The sequence below is a fragment of the Monodelphis domestica genome, chromosome 2, assembly GCF_027887165.1.
Source record: "Monodelphis domestica isolate mMonDom1 chromosome 2, mMonDom1.pri, whole genome shotgun sequence".
Classification (NCBI taxonomy): domain Eukaryota; kingdom Metazoa; phylum Chordata; class Mammalia; order Didelphimorphia; family Didelphidae; genus Monodelphis; species Monodelphis domestica.
The window spans coordinates 93,383,039-93,404,149 of record NC_077228.1 but is presented as its reverse complement, the minus strand read 5'-3'; the positions used below and the strand labels follow the sequence as shown (position 1 = coordinate 93,404,149).

General features: G+C 33.0%; 1 protein-coding gene across 6 annotated transcripts in view; it reads right to left on the bottom strand.

Moving 5' to 3' along the window:
- Positions 1 to 348: 348 nt before the first annotated feature.
- The window catches only part of RO60 (Ro60, Y RNA binding protein), a 37,688-nt gene continuing 16,925 nt past the window's right edge, over positions 349 to 21,111 (bottom strand). For all 6 annotated transcript variants that reach the window (XM_001367390.4, XM_056815665.1, XM_056815666.1 and 3 more), the window contains 5 exons: positions 20,341 to 20,478; positions 13,341 to 13,457; positions 12,636 to 12,749; positions 7,131 to 7,277; positions 349 to 6,101 (listed from right to left, as the gene is read on the bottom strand). In XM_001367390.4, the coding sequence (XP_001367427.1) occupies positions 5,949 to 6,101; positions 7,131 to 7,277; positions 12,636 to 12,749; positions 13,341 to 13,457; positions 20,341 to 20,478 (669 nt within the window). In that variant the 3' untranslated portion in view covers positions 349 to 5,948. The remainder of the gene's footprint in view (positions 6,102 to 7,130; positions 7,278 to 12,635; positions 12,750 to 13,340; positions 13,458 to 20,340; positions 20,479 to 21,111) is intronic.

Genomic DNA, 21,111 nt, shown 5'->3' with positions numbered 1-21,111 from the left:
ACCACTCTGAAAATACTTGAATTTTAAACTTGTAACATAAGAGCAAAAGTGACAGTTTTTGGAAAGCAACATCTTATACAGCATATAACTACCAATTCTGCAGAACTAGATTCTTATCTAACCTTCTTGACAGGCAACGGAAGAACAGAAACTCAAGAGCATGATCTGCAGGTGCCTATTCTGACATACACATTACTCATATTCACTTGCATATACACATTCAGGATTACTTAATGCAGCAAAAATCTTATCCAAATCTGCCAATATTTGCCCTGTATAGCAATCATAATTTGTCCTTTTAAAGGGCCATAGTTCCCAAAATAATTACCATTTATAAATGAATAAAACTTGTTTTCATTTAAAAACTTTAATAAATGCTTTGAATTAGTATTTAACTTGCATATTCCAACAATTATGTGTGACTTTTATCAGTTATCAACCCCCACTACCCTGAATAATCAAACAATAGTGTTAACTTTTAAAAAAACTATATGATTGATGTATTTTTGTGTGTTTGGTTACTCAAGTTATTTTGATATAGGTTTTGAGCAGAGATGAGACTCCATTTGAGGAAGCAGAGGAAAAGCTTATCTTCTCTGTAGTATGAGAAACAATAGCTTACACCTCAATTTCAGAGGATTAGCTCATAACCCTGTTACAAATTTCCCAACCTAACTTTCCATAACTTATATGTTTTTAGTGTTCAGTAAAAAGTATTTTATTACACATTTATCCAAAAAGTACAGTTAACTATTCCCTTGTTCCCATATCAGTTTACCATGAAAAGCCACACATGATTATGACAGTATCTTTTCAGGAAAAAATTAAAATGATTTGGAAATAGGAAGATGTTTGCTTATGTGATTTTTCTCATGCCCTAAAGTATACAACATGAGCTTGCTGAGATTTTTAGGATAGGAAGATTTCCAAGTACTGGCTATTTATGCAGGTTTTTATTGAAAGATCTTAATAATGACGAACACAATTTATAAATGCCACTTAAAGAATTATTCATGTAAGTTCATTTCTGGGGCAGAGTAATGTTCTTAGAGGATTGCTTCTACTTTTTTTCCAAGATGACTTGATTTTAAGAAATTCTGGGAAGCTATTAACTTACACTATGCAATGAAATGCTATCATAATTTGATTTAGGGATAGAATATATTAGTCCAGGTTTTCTCCAGTAGATTTGCACATTGTTCAGAGATTGCCAGTATAAAACTAAATGTTAATATTTTGCATTTTAAGGCATTTAAATAGTCCTATAAAATAAAACTTATAATAAGCTTGCTAAAAATAAAATTAATTTACTTTCTGATCCTCATGTACTACATTATAATTGTGCATAACCCTACTAGAGCAGGGTTGGAACAATATATCACAAGGGAAATGTTACATTTTTTTAAAATAAGAGGGTGGGAATGGGAACTGGTATTAAGATAAAGAGAGGACTATCACTAAGAGGTAGAAAAGATGAAAGGTAGGAAAGATTTCTTAGTCACCAAAGACTAGAAGTATGTACAATAATAATACAAAGTTATTATTAATATGGTTTAAACTTTTTCTTTAAATTTACAAATTTTAAACTGATAATACATTTTTGTATTCACAATACCCTTTAACAAAAATATGTCATGAAAACGTTGAACACAGTGTCTTTTCACTAGTTTGCTAAGATATAGTGGTATGTTTAAGGGGCATTAGCTATAACTTAAGCTATATTCAAATTCTACTAGAGGTGACAATTTTTACTTTTAAAATATTTTTATATTTATATTCACTGTCAGATCCTAAACTTAATTTAAAAACCTGGGTCCTTCATCCAAAGATAAAGAACCACATGATTCCTTCTAAATTTTGCATAATTTTTCTGATTTAATCACTGCCCAAACTATATGAAATAAAGATTAAAGTTCCTCAAAATAACTTGCAGTTTAAAGATTAAAATTTAAAATCAAAAGATCAAAGAAGTATTTTCTGATGGACTGTTCCTCAATCAAAATTTGAGTCCTTGATTCTAGTTGAGTAGATTGGGCATTTTATTTTTATGCTTCCACCCCAATCCCAGTAGTTGGCATATAAAAATGATTTGTTAGCCAATGCTCACCTATATGACAGTACAGAACTTTTATGACATTTTTCTATTTCATTTCTTATTTTTCAAAAGGCCTGTTTAAGGAAAGTGGTTTTCAAAGTACACTGCCCATAAATTTCAAAAGGAGAACACAGACTATTTTAAGTGCCAGAATTTATATAACAAAAATTAACAAGTGTTGTAGTTACTAAACAAAATTATCTAATACCATTAAATCAAAACACTTATTGTGTTCACACACAAAAAACCCCCTAAATTACATATCTAAGTATTATAAAATAATGAAATAAAACTGTCATGACCTGCCTAACCACCCTATAGGTAGGGTTAACAAAAACCTAATAAAGAATAATTAAACTATCTCAGTGATGCAAGGGACAAATTACTTAACTTCTGTACCTATTAACTTGTCTATAAATTAAAGAGGCAGAAGAATTTGGACTAGAACTCTTTCTAGTTCATTCTAGCACTAAATTTTTATTATATGGCTTTGTATATAATAGAGTTCCTATCTGAAAAAAATTCTGCTATAAAACAGTGGTCCATCCACTAGGCTTGAAAACCTTTTGTTGGAGGCTGGCATGGGGTCCTACTTCACTGGGAAGGATGTCAACAACTTTTTCCTTAAACCTAAATTTGTCTTTTTGCAGCTTTCTTATTGGTTCCCAGGTTTGTCCTAAGACTAAGCAAAACAAGTTTTACATCCCTTTACCATATGACAATTCTAAATACATTTTTAGATGGCTATCAAGTTCCTGTCTTTGTTTTTCCAAGACTACTTCTCCAGCCTCTTATTTTGATAGATTATGTTTGCTTTTCATGGGAGTATTTATTTAGTACCCTAGGCAATATAGTATTTAAGATGGTAAAAATATCATTTTTTCTCCTAATTGAAGTAAAGTTAAAATTATTAAAAATAGAATTTGTGCCTTAGTATCTTTATTACAGTGAGGTAAAGTTAACAGGATCTTGTTATTCCTATAAACACATTCAAGTCCCAAATTGCCAACATGAATTGTTAGGAAATTGTAAGAATAACATGGCTGTTTAATATTGGCTACAGATTTATCAACACACAACCACTTTCTCTTTCCCCCTCTTTTAAAACACTAATCGAAGTGATAGTTTCCACCAAAAAACAACTTGACTGTCACTAGGAAGCCCCCTCCCCCCAAGGTTTTAAAATCAGCTTAAATGAATTTTCTGGAAAGACTGGTTCTCTTAAAAAAAAATATTCTCTATGTCATGATCTCTATAATTTAATCACTTTAGACTGATGTAAATATTTCCCAGGGTCACAAATTATTTCACTGAATGAGTTTAAATAATTCTTTAAGATACTCAGATACTAAAAAAAAAACATTTTACATTAGAAATAAGATCTTTTTTTTTTTATACCTCATGTCATTGACATCTCTATAAGGAGTAAAGTCATCCTGTATTTCTAGCTTTTCAGCTTAGGGAGCTATACTTATAAAGTAATTCTAATAACTAATTACAGGGGGCAGCTAAGTGGCCCTGTGGACAGAGCACCAAGCCAGGAAACTGGAAGTCCTAGGTTCATATCCTGCCTCTGCACTTCCTAGATGTGTGACCCTAGGCAAGTTACTTTTAACCCCCATTGCCTAGCCCTTGCCACTCTCCTACCTTAGAACCAATACACAGTATTAATTCTAAGACAGGAGACAGGGGTTAAAAAAAAGAAAAACTAATTACATCTATCAAATGTTCTTTAAATCCTATCTGGATAGAATGAAGTCTTAGGTATCAAAAACATCTAATATGTAATCACTTAAAATCAGACAGAAGGCTAAAAACCCCAAATACTTTAGAAATATATCTTAAGAGTTATGATGTCAGAAGTATAAAAAGTAGCAATGCATTTTGAGAAGGAGGTTTTCCGGTAACAGCTTGATTTACTAAAAATATGGCCTATATTCTCACAATCTAGGAAGACAAAGTCTGACAGGTTCTACCAATCTAGAAAGGCTTTTAGATGCCTGGTGATGCCCTATCTAAGGACCAGCTTAACTAAATGCAGATAGACTCATCACCAGGCTGGTTGTAGCAAGGAAGATGATTTTTTTTAGCCATTCTCTCAGACTCTGCCTGGTAATTAACTGATAGACTGTAATCTATTTTGGTGGAGAGAGTACTCATACCAATGGAATCATAAAGTATTTAAGAAATATGTTTGACCCTTGCAAAATTGCAGGAAGTGTTTAAAATTGCTGTCAGACCATCTTAAGTCATGGTTGCTATAATAATAGCTTTATCATGGCTCTAAAATTACTGTTTTGAAAAAAATTTTCTAAAAACTAGGAGAAAAAATATATACTACAATAATGCTGTTTGATCCCACCAAACACATACAAATCTAATGGCTAATTGGAAAATTAAGATCTATATTTGCTAGTTTTATTTCTTGCACATTAATTAAAAAATGAAAAATTAAAGTTTTAACACTGAGACTACTCTTGGAATAATCTTAAAATTATGAACAATAATGTTGAGAACTTCAATAGTTAATTTAAGATGAAGGAAAATTTCCTATCAAGATTATTCTTTAGCACACTTTGGTGTACTAAATATAAATTTTAGTTACTCAATTTAAAAAAAATTTCCCTGAAGATGACAGTGATAACCTATTGCTTTATTCATAAACAATGATTGGCCATAAAGTCCTTTGCAAAACATTTAAACATCACCTTTATGCTTATCTTTCATCAAATATTTTCTAAGATCAGAAAACAATTTACTACATTTGTGTTGCCACAAAAAGAATATCTGGCAATAGGAGATTACTAGCTATTTTACACATTGTAGGTTATTTAAAATGCAATTAGCTAATACTAGTTAAGAAAATCATTTTTTAAAACCCAGGAAAATGTTAAATATCTGAAGATTACTTTTAAATTTTAATAGTTAAACTTTGATGATTATTGGAATTGTCAAGACCAACTAAATTAATTTTTTGTAGTCAATGTAAATATGTGAACGTTCTCATAAACTAGAGTAACAAGTGTTTTTCTCCTCTAAAATACAATTCCTTATTGAAATATAACTTTGTACAAAGCCTCTAAAGAATTTGCCATTATTTCTGATTACCTGCCTTGCATTCTGTGAGTGCTAATTAGAAATTTTTAAAAGTTAATTTTCAACATGTATGAAAACTACTAACAATGTGACCTTAAGAGATCACACAAATTATTTTTGAGGGTGAAATGTAGCTCTGATCACTTCATCAAGTTTCTTGGTGTGATCCACTGGCTCCTCCCCCCACCCCCCCTCCCAAGTAGAAAACTTTACAAATCATTTTTATATTCCATCACAGTCACATGGTCTAGTGCACCCAGAGAGTATATTCAGCAATTGGAATTAAATTCAAACAATGGAAGTTTCATTAAAAGTTATTCTTTTCAAATGAGAATGCAGAAAATTTTAAACACAGCTGGTACACAGTATGATGTAGGACCACTTCGATTTTTGGCTCTCACCTATTAAATAGTATTAATGACTTTCTAAAGCAAAAGTATTCTTCAGTGAATGCATCAGGAGGCAAACTTTTTCTTCTTCTCTTTTAAGCAGAAGATGAAGATAAAGTTTTTCCAGTGAATTTAGCAGTAGGTACTTTATAAAATGTTGGTTGAGTTTAATTTATTAGCAGTTTAAATTACATGTAGTAGATAGGAAAGTAATTTTAGGTTTCTTACTTTCCTTTTGAAAAAAAGTTATAAAAGGTTAACTTTCTGATTTGTCATTTTTTCAGTTGATTAAGTAACTGGTAATTAGGTCTTTGTATCAAAATCCACTGCCAGCAATGGACCTGAAGTGAAGTGCTGGTGCCAGAAGATTAAATCACATCCATAGTGAAATTTCTAATTACATCCAGAGCTCCTGTGTCAAAGCCACATATATCCAACATGCCTCTGTCATCTGGGTCTGCAATGGTAAAACCATTTGAGGTCATTCCACAAACAATCAATTTAGCTGGAATATCCATTTTCTGTAGAAAGAAAAAGATTCATAGGGCAAAATTAAATAGATGAAAATTTTGGTTATTTTAAATAAAATTTACTTTCTACAGTATAACTATATAGTATGTACAATTTAAACTACTTTAAAACTCTTGTACAGATCTAAAGAAGTCTCTTTAGAAGTTCTCTTCCATTTCTAAATCAAACAGCCTTTAATAAGTCATTGAATTAGGTATTTTTGAAAATATGTCAAAGTTCTAGAATTCTGATTATGTAACAATGAGAAATATCTCTTATTATCTTACCATAAGTTTTTTATGCTTTTTTATGACTAACCTCTCTACAAGTGTTTAAGTTGCAAAAGTTTTTTTCTTAATCAAAAAAGTCAGTTATTTATAAAATATTTAAATTATTACATATTATTTGAGGCAGACAGGTCACATAGCTAGTGTCTGAGGCTGGATATTTAACTCAGGTATTCCTGACTCTCCATTACTGCACTATAGTGAAATTTATTCTGAATGCCTTGGTTTTATGCAAGCCTTTTTGCACATTCCCAAAATCCTATTTGAATTTATCATGCATCTTAAAAATGATTAAAATAAGACCAGCCGAGTTAGATGTATTTTAGCGACAATGTTTTAAGAATGGCTACAATTTTAAAAAATTTATCAGACCCAAGAATTTTTTTTATATATCTGCCTAGTCTAAAGACAAAACTAACATTATTGGAATACTATTGCTTTCCTACAAAACTAAGCAAAACTATATACCATCATGCTTTAAAAAAAAATAACTAGGGGGGCAGCTGGGTAGCTCAATGGATTGAGAGCCAGCTCTAGAGACAGGAGGTCCTAGGTTCAAATGTGACCTCAGATACTTCCTAGCTATGTGACCCTGGGCAAGTCACTTAACCCCCATTGCCTAGCCCTTACCACTCTTCTGCCTTGGAGCCAATACACAGTATTGATCCCAAGACAGAAGGTAAGGGTTTTTAAAAAGCAACAACTAATTTCAGGATTAAATGTTATAAGACAAAATATCAGAATCCAATTTACCATTCGGTAATCCCTCAAAGCGACAGCAGGATGGACACTTCCAAAATAGGTCTCATTATCAGTGAAAACAATGAAGACATCAGCAGCTGTGTTTGTCTTCTGAGCCCATATCATGGGAAGAGAACAATCAGTACAACCCATTGGAATCTTTAAAAATGAAGAACATTAAGCGTAAGTACCTTGGAATGGTAAAGGAAATAGAAATTCATCTAACAAATTTGTAATAATTTCACTTACTAATACCTAAGTGCCTCAACTAGGGTGTGATGTTCAAGAGAACTAGTTTATCTGATCAAAGAGGATATATTAGTTTATTATTTAAGATAACAGTTTAGTATACCTGTTGTCATATTTAGATACACAAATTTATGAGCCCTTTCAAGAACCATAATAAAATTGCCTTTATGCCAAAACTAAAAAAAAAAGTCCTCTAATACTCCAATAAATCTATATATTAGAATTTTGAATAACTTTTAAAAAACTTGTTTATATAGCTTCTGTTTGGTTTGAAGGCAGTAAGACGAAGTGACATAAACAGAAAAGAGGAAAATAGGTGAAACGATTAGGACAGCATTTCATCTTCATTCCAGTATGAGATTTCTTCATATTTAGTTCTCCTTGCTTACTTGACTGCTTCTCTACTACCTACAAATACACTCATGCCTTACTAATATTTTTTAAAATCCTTACCTGATTCATTCATTCCTAGTAGCTATCACCTCAAATATCTCCTTGATTTTATGGTCAAACTCCCTGATAAAGGCCCTCTACAACTGATATACCTCCACTTCCTTTTCTCTTACTCTCTTAACTCTTTTGCTGACATCATGAACTTGAAACTGCTCCATCCAAAGTTGCCATTGATCTCTTAGTTGCCAAGTCAAATGGCCTTTTCTCAACCTTCACCTTTTTTGGCCTCTCTCCAGTCTTTGACGTTGTTGAGTGCCCTCTTCTCCCTGATACTCTCTTTTAACGTTTTCATTACACTGCCCTCTCCTGGTTCTTTTACTTTTCATTCTTCTTGGCTGAATCTATCTAAATAACACTCAGTGGGTTTCCCTCAAGATTCTATCCCAGACCTTCTCTTTTTCCTCTATTATTTTACTTAGAAATCTTATCACCTCACATGGATTCAATTATCATCTCTGCTTATGATTATCATATCTACTTATTCAACTTCAATTTCTCTTCTGACCTTCAGAATTGCATCTTCAACAGTTTTATTGTATGTCCAGCTGACATCTAAATTCAACATGTCCACATCTGAACTTGTTATCTCTTCCCCCTAAGCCCTCCTCTCTTCCCAACTTTCCCTTTACCACCTGTCATTCTGATCACTTAGACTTAAACTTAAGTGTCACCCTCAACTCATTCTTTCCACTAATATCTAATCTATTGCCAAGGCTTGCTGATTTTATCTTCCTACCATGTCTTATAACCCTCCCCTCCTTTTTTCCTCCAACATTAATCTCTGTGGTACAGGCCCTTGTCACATTATACTTGGCCTTGAGCAGTAGTTTGCAGGTTGGTATCCCTGCCTGGAATTCTCTCTACTGCCCCCGCCAGTGTCAGTGAACTTGCCCCTCATCCTTCACTCAACTGTAAAGCACAAACACTGAACAGATTGCTCCTGTAATCAGTTAACTCATCCCTATTACCTCTGGGATCAAATACAAAATTTGCAGGCATTCACCAATCTTCATAACCTGGCCCCTTCATTTCCTGTCTTTTGACATCTTTGACATCCTTCAATATACTTTGTTACAATGATATTGGTCTCCTTGCTGTTTCTCACAAAACTCCCAAATCCCAATTCTAGGAATGTCATTGGCTATTCCATATATGTGATTCTCTCCCTCCTCATCTCCAATTTTCAGGCTCCCTTGATTTCAAGTCCCAGCTAAAATCCTATCATCTCTCTTCCAAACCCTCCAGTGACATGCTTCAGTTATTTTCAATTTATCTATCTTGCTTTTATTTAGTTGTTTGTATGTAATCTCTCCCATTAGACTGAATCAGAGAAGAGTCTGGTTTTTACCTTTTTTTGTATTCCTAGAGTTTAGCTCTATCCTTGGCCCCTAGCTGATGCTTCATAAATGCTTGCTGACTTGATAAATTCCTTGGTCAAGTACTTATCTACACAAACCTTGAGAAAATTCTAGTGAGTACTGTCACATTAAAATGTAAGGACTACAATAGCTAGTTGGTAATCCTAACTATCTTTTGTAGGGAAATGGGTGTCAACAGAAATGCCTACTTTTGAAAATGCAGTGAATTACATTCTATCTATCTATCTTTAACCCTATAATTAAATTGTTCATCTCTACACTATCTTCTACTATAGAAGCCCTTGCTCCTGCTGTCTTAATGGAACTCATTCCTTGATAAATCCCAACCCTGAATTACTCCCATCACCTGCCTCTTCTATTACCTATTCACCTCCAATTGAAAGGAGCTGAAAGAATTCATAAAGACCGAATAGATTAGGTGCAACAGGAATTTGTTATTAGATTATCCCTCTCCCCAAAGAAACTATTCCATATTTATTCTTTCTTCAAATCTCCCCTTGTCCCTTCCCTCTCAGTGGAGGATTCTGTCTCTTTACTGAGAAAATTTTGCCATGTAGTCCAAAACTGCTGAGCTATTTTTTAATATTAAAACTCCTTGATATTTTTTCCTTTCTCTTAGTCTGATAAAACACTCCTCCTCCTTGATAAAACCAAACTGTCTAAATGCCTTTGTTCCTATCTCCCATCTTTTCCAGCAGAATCCTGCACTCCCCTCCCCCCACTCTATTTTTCCTCCCTTTCTGAGCCAAACTCTTAGAAAAAGCAATTTCTAGTCATTGCCTTTATTTCCTTACTTTTCACTTCTCATCTCTGCAATTTGGCTTCCAACCACAATATTGAACAAAACATCTTATTTGAAAGTCATTAATGATTTGAATGTTAGAACAAATGTAATTGTCTTTTTCAGTCATCCTTTCTCTTTTTACTGCATTTGAAACTACTGATGACCTTCTCCAGCCTAGTTTCTGTGACAATGTTCTCTTCTAGCTTTCTTCTTGCCTTCCAGACCATGGTACGTGTGCATTTAAACTCTTTTGAGCTTTAGTTACTCATTGTCAGTTTTCTATTGAATGTTTCAAAATAGATGTCCCAAGACACTTCAAAACTCAATGTCTAAAAACTTACCTTTTCTCATAAGCTCAAATTTCCAAATATCTCCCAGGTCTGTAACCTCAGCACTGTCAACTTGACTCTTCACTTGCCCTCAAAACAGAGCCAATAAATTTCCATACATCTACTTTCACAACATTTCTCATATCTTCTTTAATTCAGATCTTATTTTTAAATTGGATTACTGCAATAACCACTTAATTGGTTTCTTTTTTCAAGTCTCTCCCTACTTCAATCTATCTTCCACAGAACTTCAATCTATCTTCCACAGAACTGTCAAATTTTCTTTCATAAGTGCAAATCTAGCTATGCTACTACTGTACTCAAACAGGTTCATAGATTTAGAACTGAAACGGACCTCAGAAACCAGCAAATCCAACCCTTTCACTTTTAAAAAATTGAGAAATTTGAGGCCCAGAGGAGTTGTTTACCTGTTCAAGGCTGTATATATATATATACTACACTAGGAGTGGGATATGAACCTAGGCCCTTCAGTGGCTCCCTACTGCCTATAGAGAAAATATAAATTCCTGTTTGGTTTTCAAAATCCTGTACAACTTGTCCCTAAACTTATCATTTCCGGACTCATTATCTGCCATTCTCCTTTCTACATTCAATGATACAGCAAAACTGGCCTCCTTTCTGTTCTTTATACAGCATTTCTTCTCCTCTCTCTATGCCTTTGTACTAGCTGGTTCTCATTCCTAGAATGTATAGTCTTCTTTCTCTACCTCTGCCTCAGAGAATTTCTCACTACTTTCAAGATAGAACTCAAGCATAACCCTTTCTATATACTTTCCTGAACTCCCACCTACCACCTTGTTCAACTTCTACTACCTTCCTTCCTTTACTATTTTGCATTTTTAAAATATTGTGTGTATAGATTGTCTTCCCAAAAGAATATAAGGTCTGATAAAAGTATAGATTGTCTTAGAGGAGGCACTAAATAATTTAAGTACAGTCATCCCTCAATATTCCAAAGTTTCATATTCATGGTTTTGGTTAATCGTGGGTTGGCAATAATCGGAGATTTGGGGCATACTGAGGAAAACTTTAGAACATACATAAGTAAACAAAAAATGTCATAAATGCATAGATACTATATATTATTAATCTATTTTTATAACTTATAAGAATACATACATGAATTTACTACAAACAGTTAAATTAATAAAAGTTTAGTGTGCTAAAGAATTACCTAGTCTTTGTGAATGCCTCCTCTTTGTCTACTATCCAGATTCAAGTTCTGTGATTTTTTTCTTCTATCTTGTGCTTTTCTTTCTTTTTTTTTAAATCCTTACCTTCCCTCTTGGAATCAATACTGTGTATTGGTTCCAAGGCAGAAGAGTGGTAAGGGCTAGGCAATGGGTCCAGGGTCACACAGCTGGGAAGTGTCTGAGGCCAGATTTGAACCTAGGACCTTCTCTCTCTAGGCCTGGCTCTCAATCCACTGAGCTACTCAGCTGCCCCCTGTGCTTTTCCTAAAAGAAGGAAATATATGAAGCAGTTGCTGAAGCTACACCAGTGACTTTGAAGCCTCTATATAGTGTATGAGATACTAATTTCTCTAGTGCAGAAACTTCAACTTCTTTATGGGTACAATGTAGTTATTTTGTGTGTTAAATATGATCAGAATTATTAAAACAAAGGTTTGGGATAGTCCCTAGAGTCATTCAGTTTTCCACATTCACATATCCCAAATCCTCATGAAATTAAGGGATAACTGTATTATGACCAATTCTATATAATAGTGTCCAGTATTTTGTGCGTATTATTTCTATATTATGAAAAGAGGTAAGTTGTATTCCACAAAACAAAGAAACATGACACAGTGGCTTTGTATACCTGTAATTACCCTGTAAAACCCAGCTTAACAGAATGGTAAGGCCAGTAGATCTCCTGAGCTTGGACTATAATGGGGTTAGCCACTAAGGTGTCTACACTAAGTTTAGCATTAATATGGTGATCTATTCAGGAGTGAGGGTGGGAGGAAGAGAGCCTGAGTATGAAGTTCAGGTTGGAAGGTCAAAGCTACTATGGTGATTAGAGGACGGGCCTGTAAGTAGCCTCTGTACTTCCAGACTGGAAGAGATAGGGATACTCAGTCTTAAAAAATAAAATAAAGCAAGAAAAATTTTGTTTACAGAAACTTACTCATTAATTTTAAGTACCTGAATTATTATGTGTAGTGCCCCGTATACACAGTTGAATCTCATACAATGGAATCTGTTTATTAGTCAAATACTTTTTTATTCTTAGATAAGATTTAATAATGAAGTGAATTATACTCACCTTTAAAATATTATTCATTGAAAATATTGCCTACCTCATCCATAACTTTCAATACTTGACATAAAGTCATATCCACAGTCACTGGGCATGGAACCATTTCATGTGAAAATGCAATTATATGAGAATCTTTTTCTGTTCTTGCAACAACCTGAAAAATCCAATTATAATCATATTTAGTATATTAGGAAGGTTCATCAATTACCACATAAAAAACGCCAAACTGAATAATAAGTACATTTGAAAGTGCTTTTACATTTATGGTTTCATCCTGCATGGCAAATAGTATTTGGAAGGCAGCATTTCTTCCACTTATTGATAATGATACTGAAAATTAAAAAAATTAAATGACTTACATCATTGGAGTTGTCTAATATTTAGATAGTGACAGAATCAGTAGTAGAATCCAGGTCACCTGAATCCTAGTTTACTACTTTTTTCCAAGACTAAGTATATTAAGTTGTTTTTATGAGTATCTAATTCTTCAAAAGTATTACTAACATTTAATTCCTTACTGTTTAAAAAGTATAATCTATAAACCATTTACTACTTGAATTTTGTTGATGTAGCAAAGACTTGGCTTGACAAAATCCAATGAAAAGTATTTAACAATATTCATAAAAAAAGCAAGTAAGCCTAATTTAATCATATCAATTCACATTTAAAAATAATTATTTTTGCAACCTGGATAATTAAAGATTTTACAATAGAATAAAAGCTAAAAAATATTAATCTTTCTCACCATACACATTGCTGCAGCAACTGTACTAGCACTGAGTATACTTCCCAAAACTCTTTGGTCCATGGAACCACTGACATCAACAGCTAGCAAGAAACGTTTTCCTGTTGGCTCGATTGTCTAAAAGAGAAAAAAAAAATCAGATATTAAACTACACAATTGCCAAAGGGATATTACTAAAGCATACACTGGTCTAACTATTATCAATCTATATTATTCAAGAGGCTCCAAAAGTTCCCTCGTTTGGTATTTAAAGCCCTCTAATATCTGGCTCCAGGATATCTTTCTAGGCTAATTGCAGGGCTACATGCTCTTTTTCATATACAAAATTCCACCCTTCTAACTTTGTAAATTTGAACAAATGACAGTCATCTGTGCTTATAACTCCTTCCTTACTTCTGAATCATACGATCTCTAGATTCTTTTATGGCCCAATTTAGATTTAAACTACTAGATTCTAAGGCCTTCTAAGTCCCCCTCCCCCCAATTACTTTCTATTTATCTGTGTGAAGCTCTTAAATATATATATATATATTTTAAATTAAACCCTTACCTTCTGTTTTACAATCAATATTGTGTACTGCTTCTAAGGCAGAAGATCAGTAAGGGCTAGGCAGTGGGGGTTAAGTGACTTGCCCAGGGTCACACAGGAAGTGTCTGAGGCCAGATTTGAACCTAGGACTTCCCATCTCTAGGCCTGAGAGGCTCTTTTTTTCACTCAATAAAGTGCAAGCTATTTTGAGGATAATGATACATTTTATCTTTGTATCACCAGCAAGGTATCTAACATATAGTAAATGCTTAAATAATTTTAGAATGCATGGATGGAAGATGGATTTGTTCTGTGCTTGATCTCAGAAAACATAAATCGGGAAATCAGGCAGAAGTTACAGAGAAGGAAATTTTGGCTTGATGTAAGGAATAACTTTTTAATGAATTAGACATCATGAAAAGAGTTAAGGTGCCACCAATGAAGACAGAATTAAAGTAATCATTAGGAATTATTTTGATCAATTATATGCCATTAAAACCAATAATCTAATTGAAATACATGATTTTTTTTTCAAACTCTTACCCTCTGTCTTAGAATTGATACAAATATCAGTTCTGAGGCTAAAGAGTATTAAAGAGTTTAAACTGGAGTTAAGTGACTTGCCCAGGGTCACATAGCTAGGAAGATTTGACTACAGGTTCTCCTGACTCCAAGCCTTACAATCTATCCACTGAACCATCTAGCTTCTCCCAAAATACAGGAATAGTTACAAAAATATAAACTGCCCATATTAGCAGAAGAAGAAAACGAACACATTAGTAACTATAATTTAAAAGAACACACTGAACAAGCCATAAATGAGCTCCCTTAGAAAAAATATCTTCTGGACCAGATGGAATCCCAAGTGAATTCTACTATATAGAAGAAACAATCCCAACATGATGTAAAATATATGAAAAAATAAGTAAAGAAGGAAATCTTTTCAAATTCCTTTTATGACACAACTATGGTTTTGACACCCAAACTAGAGAGAAAAATTTTCCTAAAGAATAGATATGTAAAAATTAAAAAAAAAAAACCCAGAAAGGAAATATAGTATGTCACAAAGATCATAGACTATGACCAATGTAAAAATGGAGATTTGAACCCCAGACTTCAATCCCCAGAAGTCCTTGCTAGCTCCCAGAATTCCCTCTAATCTTCCTGAGTCCTCACCTGGGCAGAGAGCAAAAGGGGTATTTAAACTGACCGTACACGCGGCTCTCTCTCTTGGCTTCCGTGTCTAGGGCGCTTCTAGGGACAGGCGGCTCTCTACCTAGCTGGCAAGATGTAGGTTGCATGTGCTTTCTTATTTTGTATTTTCTTTATTTCTTAATATTTAATAAACCTCTAAAAATATAATACTTTTAGTAGAGAAACTAATTTTAATCATAACACCAGCTGGAATTTATGTCTGGAATGTAGGGCTGGTTCAATATTAGGAAAAAAATCCACATAGCTGACCAGAAAAATAACAAAAAAATGTATCAATAGGAGAAAAAGTTTTTGCGAGAATAAAACATCCAATCCTTTTAAAAACTCTAATGTTTCTAATAATATAGGAAATGGAGCTTTTCTTCAAATGATAAGTAGTATCTGTCTAAAACCAAGAGCAAGCATTATCTATAACACAGATAAACTAGAAGCCTTCTCAGTAAGATCAGGGTTGTGAAAAGTAAGGATGTCCATTATCTCCACTATTATTCAATACTGTATTAGAGATGCTAGTTATAACAATTAGGCAAAAATAAATTTAAGGAATAAAAGTAGGCAATGAGGAAACAAAACTTTTACTCTTTGTAGATGATATGATGGTATATTTAGAATCCTAGAGGTTCAATTAAAAATTAAACATTTAAATACTTCAAGAATACAGGGTTTCATACAAGTGGGTACTCTACTATTTACTAATGCAGATTATAACTTATCTACAATTTATTAAGAGGTCTTTTAGAGATCCTTAGGCCAAAAAATGCATCCTGTGGCAAACCTGGTTAATAAGTCTCTTTGGAACTAGCCAGGCTGGGCGTCAGACAACAAAGTTCATCATGGGGCTCATACTCAAAACATAGCTTTCAAGAACCCAATTACCTCCACATTTTTCAAGGGATGTCAGAGCTGTAAATTACCTTAGAGGTGACTTTATTGCAAGAAACTGAAGATATGACAAAGACACTAATTATAATTGTTAGATAGTTTCACCAAAGTCAAGTTCCATCCTCCTCCCCTACTTCACAATTTCATCCTATAAATATAAAATGAAACTTAAGAAGGCAGAATCATTTTTTAAAACCTGAACGTAAACATTTCTTCCTACGTAAATGAGACTTCGGCGAAAAAGCAGGATTTTTATTCATGACGACAGTCACAGAATATTTACTAACAATATTATTGGTGTTTTCAATATAAGAGTAGATAGTCTGCCATTCATTACGCTCTTAAAATAATTCCCAAGAAGGAAATGAATTAATATATGAAGAAAACTATCTAAGCCATCAGTAAATAATATGTAAAAGATATTTCTATTTATTTATAGAAGTTCCATAGAGTTCTACTTGAACTGTCTCTGGTGTGGAATTTGCCTTAGGTTCTCTAAGGTATCAAGTATAGTACCAGCAACATAGTGCCTATTTCCCAAAGATCAGTCTGGCAAAGTATTCAGATACTTATCACCAATGGGCTATACAATGCCAACCTAGGACAAAAAAAAGGAAAAATGGTCCTTACTCCTGAGTGAATTCTTCTCAATCAATGATAATGCAAGGGATAGAGGGTGCTAAGTATAACATTTTTAAAAGAGTTTATAAATATTACTTAAATGTAGATAAATTACAGCTAAAAAGAACTATAATTTAGTTTCTCTTGGGAGAGACAAATAAAAGAAGTTGGTGGAGTTGATTTTACTATACATCGAAAGACAAGAAATATAATTTTATGGGAAACGTAGTCATTTTGTATTACAATTCTCATAAGTAAAAGTGCAAAAAGACCATCAAAAATAAATGCAAATATACACCAAAATCTGTTGGAGAAGATAACAAAATAGAGAAATTACATGAAGAACTTAAGATTCTCCAAATTTATTAACATATATACTCTCATACTTGATAATTTCCATGCAATGATCCTAACAGATCAGGATATTGAAAAATGGGAGAAAATATGGTTCTGGAATAATGAACAAGAGATGTCAATGATTTATGAAGCTACATAGAGATCTCAGGCCTATGCACTGTGAATATTTTTCTAAGAAAAGAACTGAAAATTGCTCAACATGAAAAACATCAAGCAATAGCACACAAAAAAATAAAACAATTATATTAACAGATGGAAAATTATATTCCTGATGGAAGAGCTGTTCTTTAAACAGTTGTCTATGTAGTGAGTGAGACTGATGACTTATTGAAGCAAAGATGAAAATTAAGACAAAACTAAAATAATTTTTTAGGAAAAAAATGACATGAAAATTAAAACAGTTTTGACAACTTATTTTATGTTATTGACCCTCTCAACTCAAACCAGAAATAGGAGGAAAAGACATTGACATCCACTATAATGATATCAAAGGAAAGTTTAACTGATCTAAATCAAATGCCATAATAAGATTTTTTAAAAGCCTATCTTGAAAAATACTTGACTTACTTGCAAAACTGGAGATACAGCATCCAAGAGAAATGACAGTTTAAAACAAAGAAATGTTTGTAAAATCTTATGAAATGGAAGCAGTATCATCTCATAAAACAAGAAGCTGTGGAAAGGGACCTAAAAGTCATCTAGAGGACATTTAAGGATGAACCTGAAAGGAGGACAACAAAAAAATATAGAAAAGATCTCCAACAACTTTTAGAACAAACTCTTTTCACCATCATGGTTAATAGAGCCACCACATTTGGCCTCTTTAAAGTCCTCAATATATTCACAGAAGTAGAAATGGTACTAATAAAAACAGACAGAAAAGCAACTGTACTAGTCCCAAGTATAAACCAAGGAAGCTCACTCATGGTGATGACAATCTTGAGAAATGGAAGGATTGAGTTTGTAGGTATATGAATAATGAAAAAAAGAAAAGAGGAGGAAAACTGTCTCACACTTTTATCACCACAAAAAAAGGCAACTTGAAAGAATGTTAATAACCAATGGCCCAGGGCATCTAGGTGGCTCAGTGGATAGGCAGGCTGGAGATAGAAGGTCCTGGATTCAAATGCTATCTCAGATACTTCCTAGCTATGTGGCCCTGGGCAAATCACTCAACCCCAAATGGCTCCCCCTTACCTTGGGAACTGATACTTACTATAAATTCTACGATGGAAGGTAAGAGTTAAAAAAAAGATCCATATGTCTACCCAAACTTTATAAAATTTTAATTATAATATCAATACAGACACTAAAGGCACCTTGATGAGGGTATTAGAAAGAAACAGTAGCTAGGCTTCTACAAATAATGTTCAACAATAAACCATATCACTAGCATTATATAAATGGCTGAAAGATAAGATAAAAGATAAGATACCACTATCTTTGTTTACTGATTACTTTTTTAAAAATTATTTGATTAGGTAGGGTAAAAGATTACCTTAAAGATTCTCCAACAAAAATTTCTTTTATACATTAATACAAAAAATTATGTAAGGTGCTTTAAAAGATATTTAAAAATTGACAAAAGTTGTTAAAGCTTTGATTATTAATAACAAGTAAAGTGTAAAATAATAAAATACCAACTGTTATGAGGTAAATTAAATTGCAGAGTTCAATTTGAGGAGCAGTTCCCTAAAAATAGTGAGGTTGTCCCATCATGTTATTTACAGGTGGTACTTGTGTTGATGATATCAAGCCCTATAAAACTGCTGAGCCTTCTAATCAAGACCCATAATCACACTAAAGAATTTGGTCTAACAGCCTACACACACACACACACACAAAAAAAACAAGTTGATAAAGAATGCTTATTGTTCAGACTATGATTTGTAGCTACAGGGAAGAGCTGTAGAGTTCATCCATCAGTATGCTCATCCTGGCTAGAAATGACAAACAGCAAATAAGCTGGGCTCAGAACTGAATAAGAGGAAGAGTGAAGGTTGAGTGGCTTTTGGGAAACTGCAAAGCTCTTTTAATGACCCTAAGCTTTTCTGTGAAACAAAGGCCTATCTTCTTAATATCATTTCCCTGGTGATATTGTATGGTTATCAGGTACAGAATATGACAATCTGTAAAGAATTAAATTGAGGCTTACTAAAAAGACAAAGAAGAAGCACATGTTTGGTGTGACTAGGATACAATAAATTATAAAAAAGGCAGTATGAAGATGTCGCTAAGAAATATGCACATGAAAAAGATGAACTGTCATATGGTAAGAGATAATAGAACATACATACATATATATATATATGTATATATATATATATATATTTTTTTGTTGGTGTCCTCATAATGTCAAGAGAAAGCAAGGAAAGCTCCAAGCACCTTAGATGGTCTCAAACTTAAGAAAGAAGATTAAGATGCAGGAATTGAAAAGCTTCAGTCTACATCAATGGAATGAGAGCCACATGGATAATATTGCACATCTGACTTCAGAAGCACCGATTTATAATTTCTCCTTTGAATTTAAAAACATTAATTTGCCAAGGTTAAATAATTTTATCGACATTAAATATGAATTAGCCAATCAGTATTTTGAATTTTAGTATTGACATTTAAATTGGCATCCCAAGAGGGAAAATTTTAGGAGAATATTTACACATTTGGGGACTACCTTTAAAAAAACCTGACATTACCTCTTACCATTCTGTGGGACAACAGTAGCACAAAAAAGGTATCTTCTTAAAGTCTGGTTGCCAGGATGAAACAGAATATTTTATCATGTCAATATTTATCAGATTAGAAGCTAGTTAATTAAATGTAAAATTCTACTTTACCAACTTAATTTCATAATGGATCTATCCTAATATTTTAGCATATCTTATAGCAATTAGGCATATTTCAAAATAAGTTGTTAGAATACTTGGTGCAAAAATTATGTATTTTAAACTGACTTGAAATCTAAAAAGTACTTTGTGGGCAGGCAAACTACCTTTAGAAACAAAAACAAAAATTTTAGGAGAGAAATCATATATTGTATTAACTAAAAAATGTTTCATCAAAATTATTTAACTTTACAGTTAAAATTTACAAGTGTTGGGGGCAGCTAGATGGCTCAATGGATTGAGAGTCAGGCCCATAGATGGGAGGTCCTGGGTTCAAATATGACCTCAGACACTTCCTAGCTATGTGACCCTGGACAAGTCATTTAACCCCTCATTGTCTGGCCCTTATCACTTTTCTGCCTTGGAACAATTACATGGTATTGACTCCAAGATGGAAGGTAAGAGTTTAAAAGAATTTTTTTTACAAGTGTTAGTAATGGTATTTCAGCAATATTAAATAACATATCTTTACTATGTCTTTTTAAAAATTTGAGACAAATAAAACTATTACCTTAAATGTTTTATAAAATGCAGTATTCAATGCTTTCAAAATGTCTTCATCAGGAAGCCACTTCAGTTTTCCTCGGAGCCCATGTCCTGTTTTATATGTTTTTAATGCAACTAAAACATGGAATGGATGTATACGAGCCTATCAATAAAATAAAGACATTTAAAGATCATGAATGAAACTTTGAAAGTAAAAATAATTATTAAGATTATGTATTCCTCTTTAATTTTATATCAGTGTTTTAGGTCAAGTAAATGCATTTGTTTATTCTGAATGAATTCCGTTTGCTCAAGGAACTTGAGTGGGAGTTGAGGAAATAGATGGGGGAAGTTGTGAGTGAGAATATGATGTGTACATAAATATAATGTTGAATGCAATAGTAGCAAAGGAGAGCCATGTAAAGTTATGAAAAATGAATGTCTACCAATTCTAGATATTTGGGGTTGATGAGTCCTGAATATGAATGACAGTCTCAAGTGTCAAGGACCTAATACAGATAAAATTCATCAAAGAATAGATGAATTTAAATGTTTCTACCTTAATTTTTAAAACCTTAACTAGAAAAATGGATTTTATAATAGCAAATTAATAAGGGGGATGAAATCTTAGATCACTGACTATAATAAGCATGAACGGTTTTCAAAGTTTAATAATCAGTTACTTCAAGAAATAGCTTGTAAGAAGTACTAGAGATAACAAGGGTGGAATTATTTAATACTCATGAAATGTGAAGATAAACAGAATTTGGAAGTTGGAAGAGATCTTAGGGGTCAT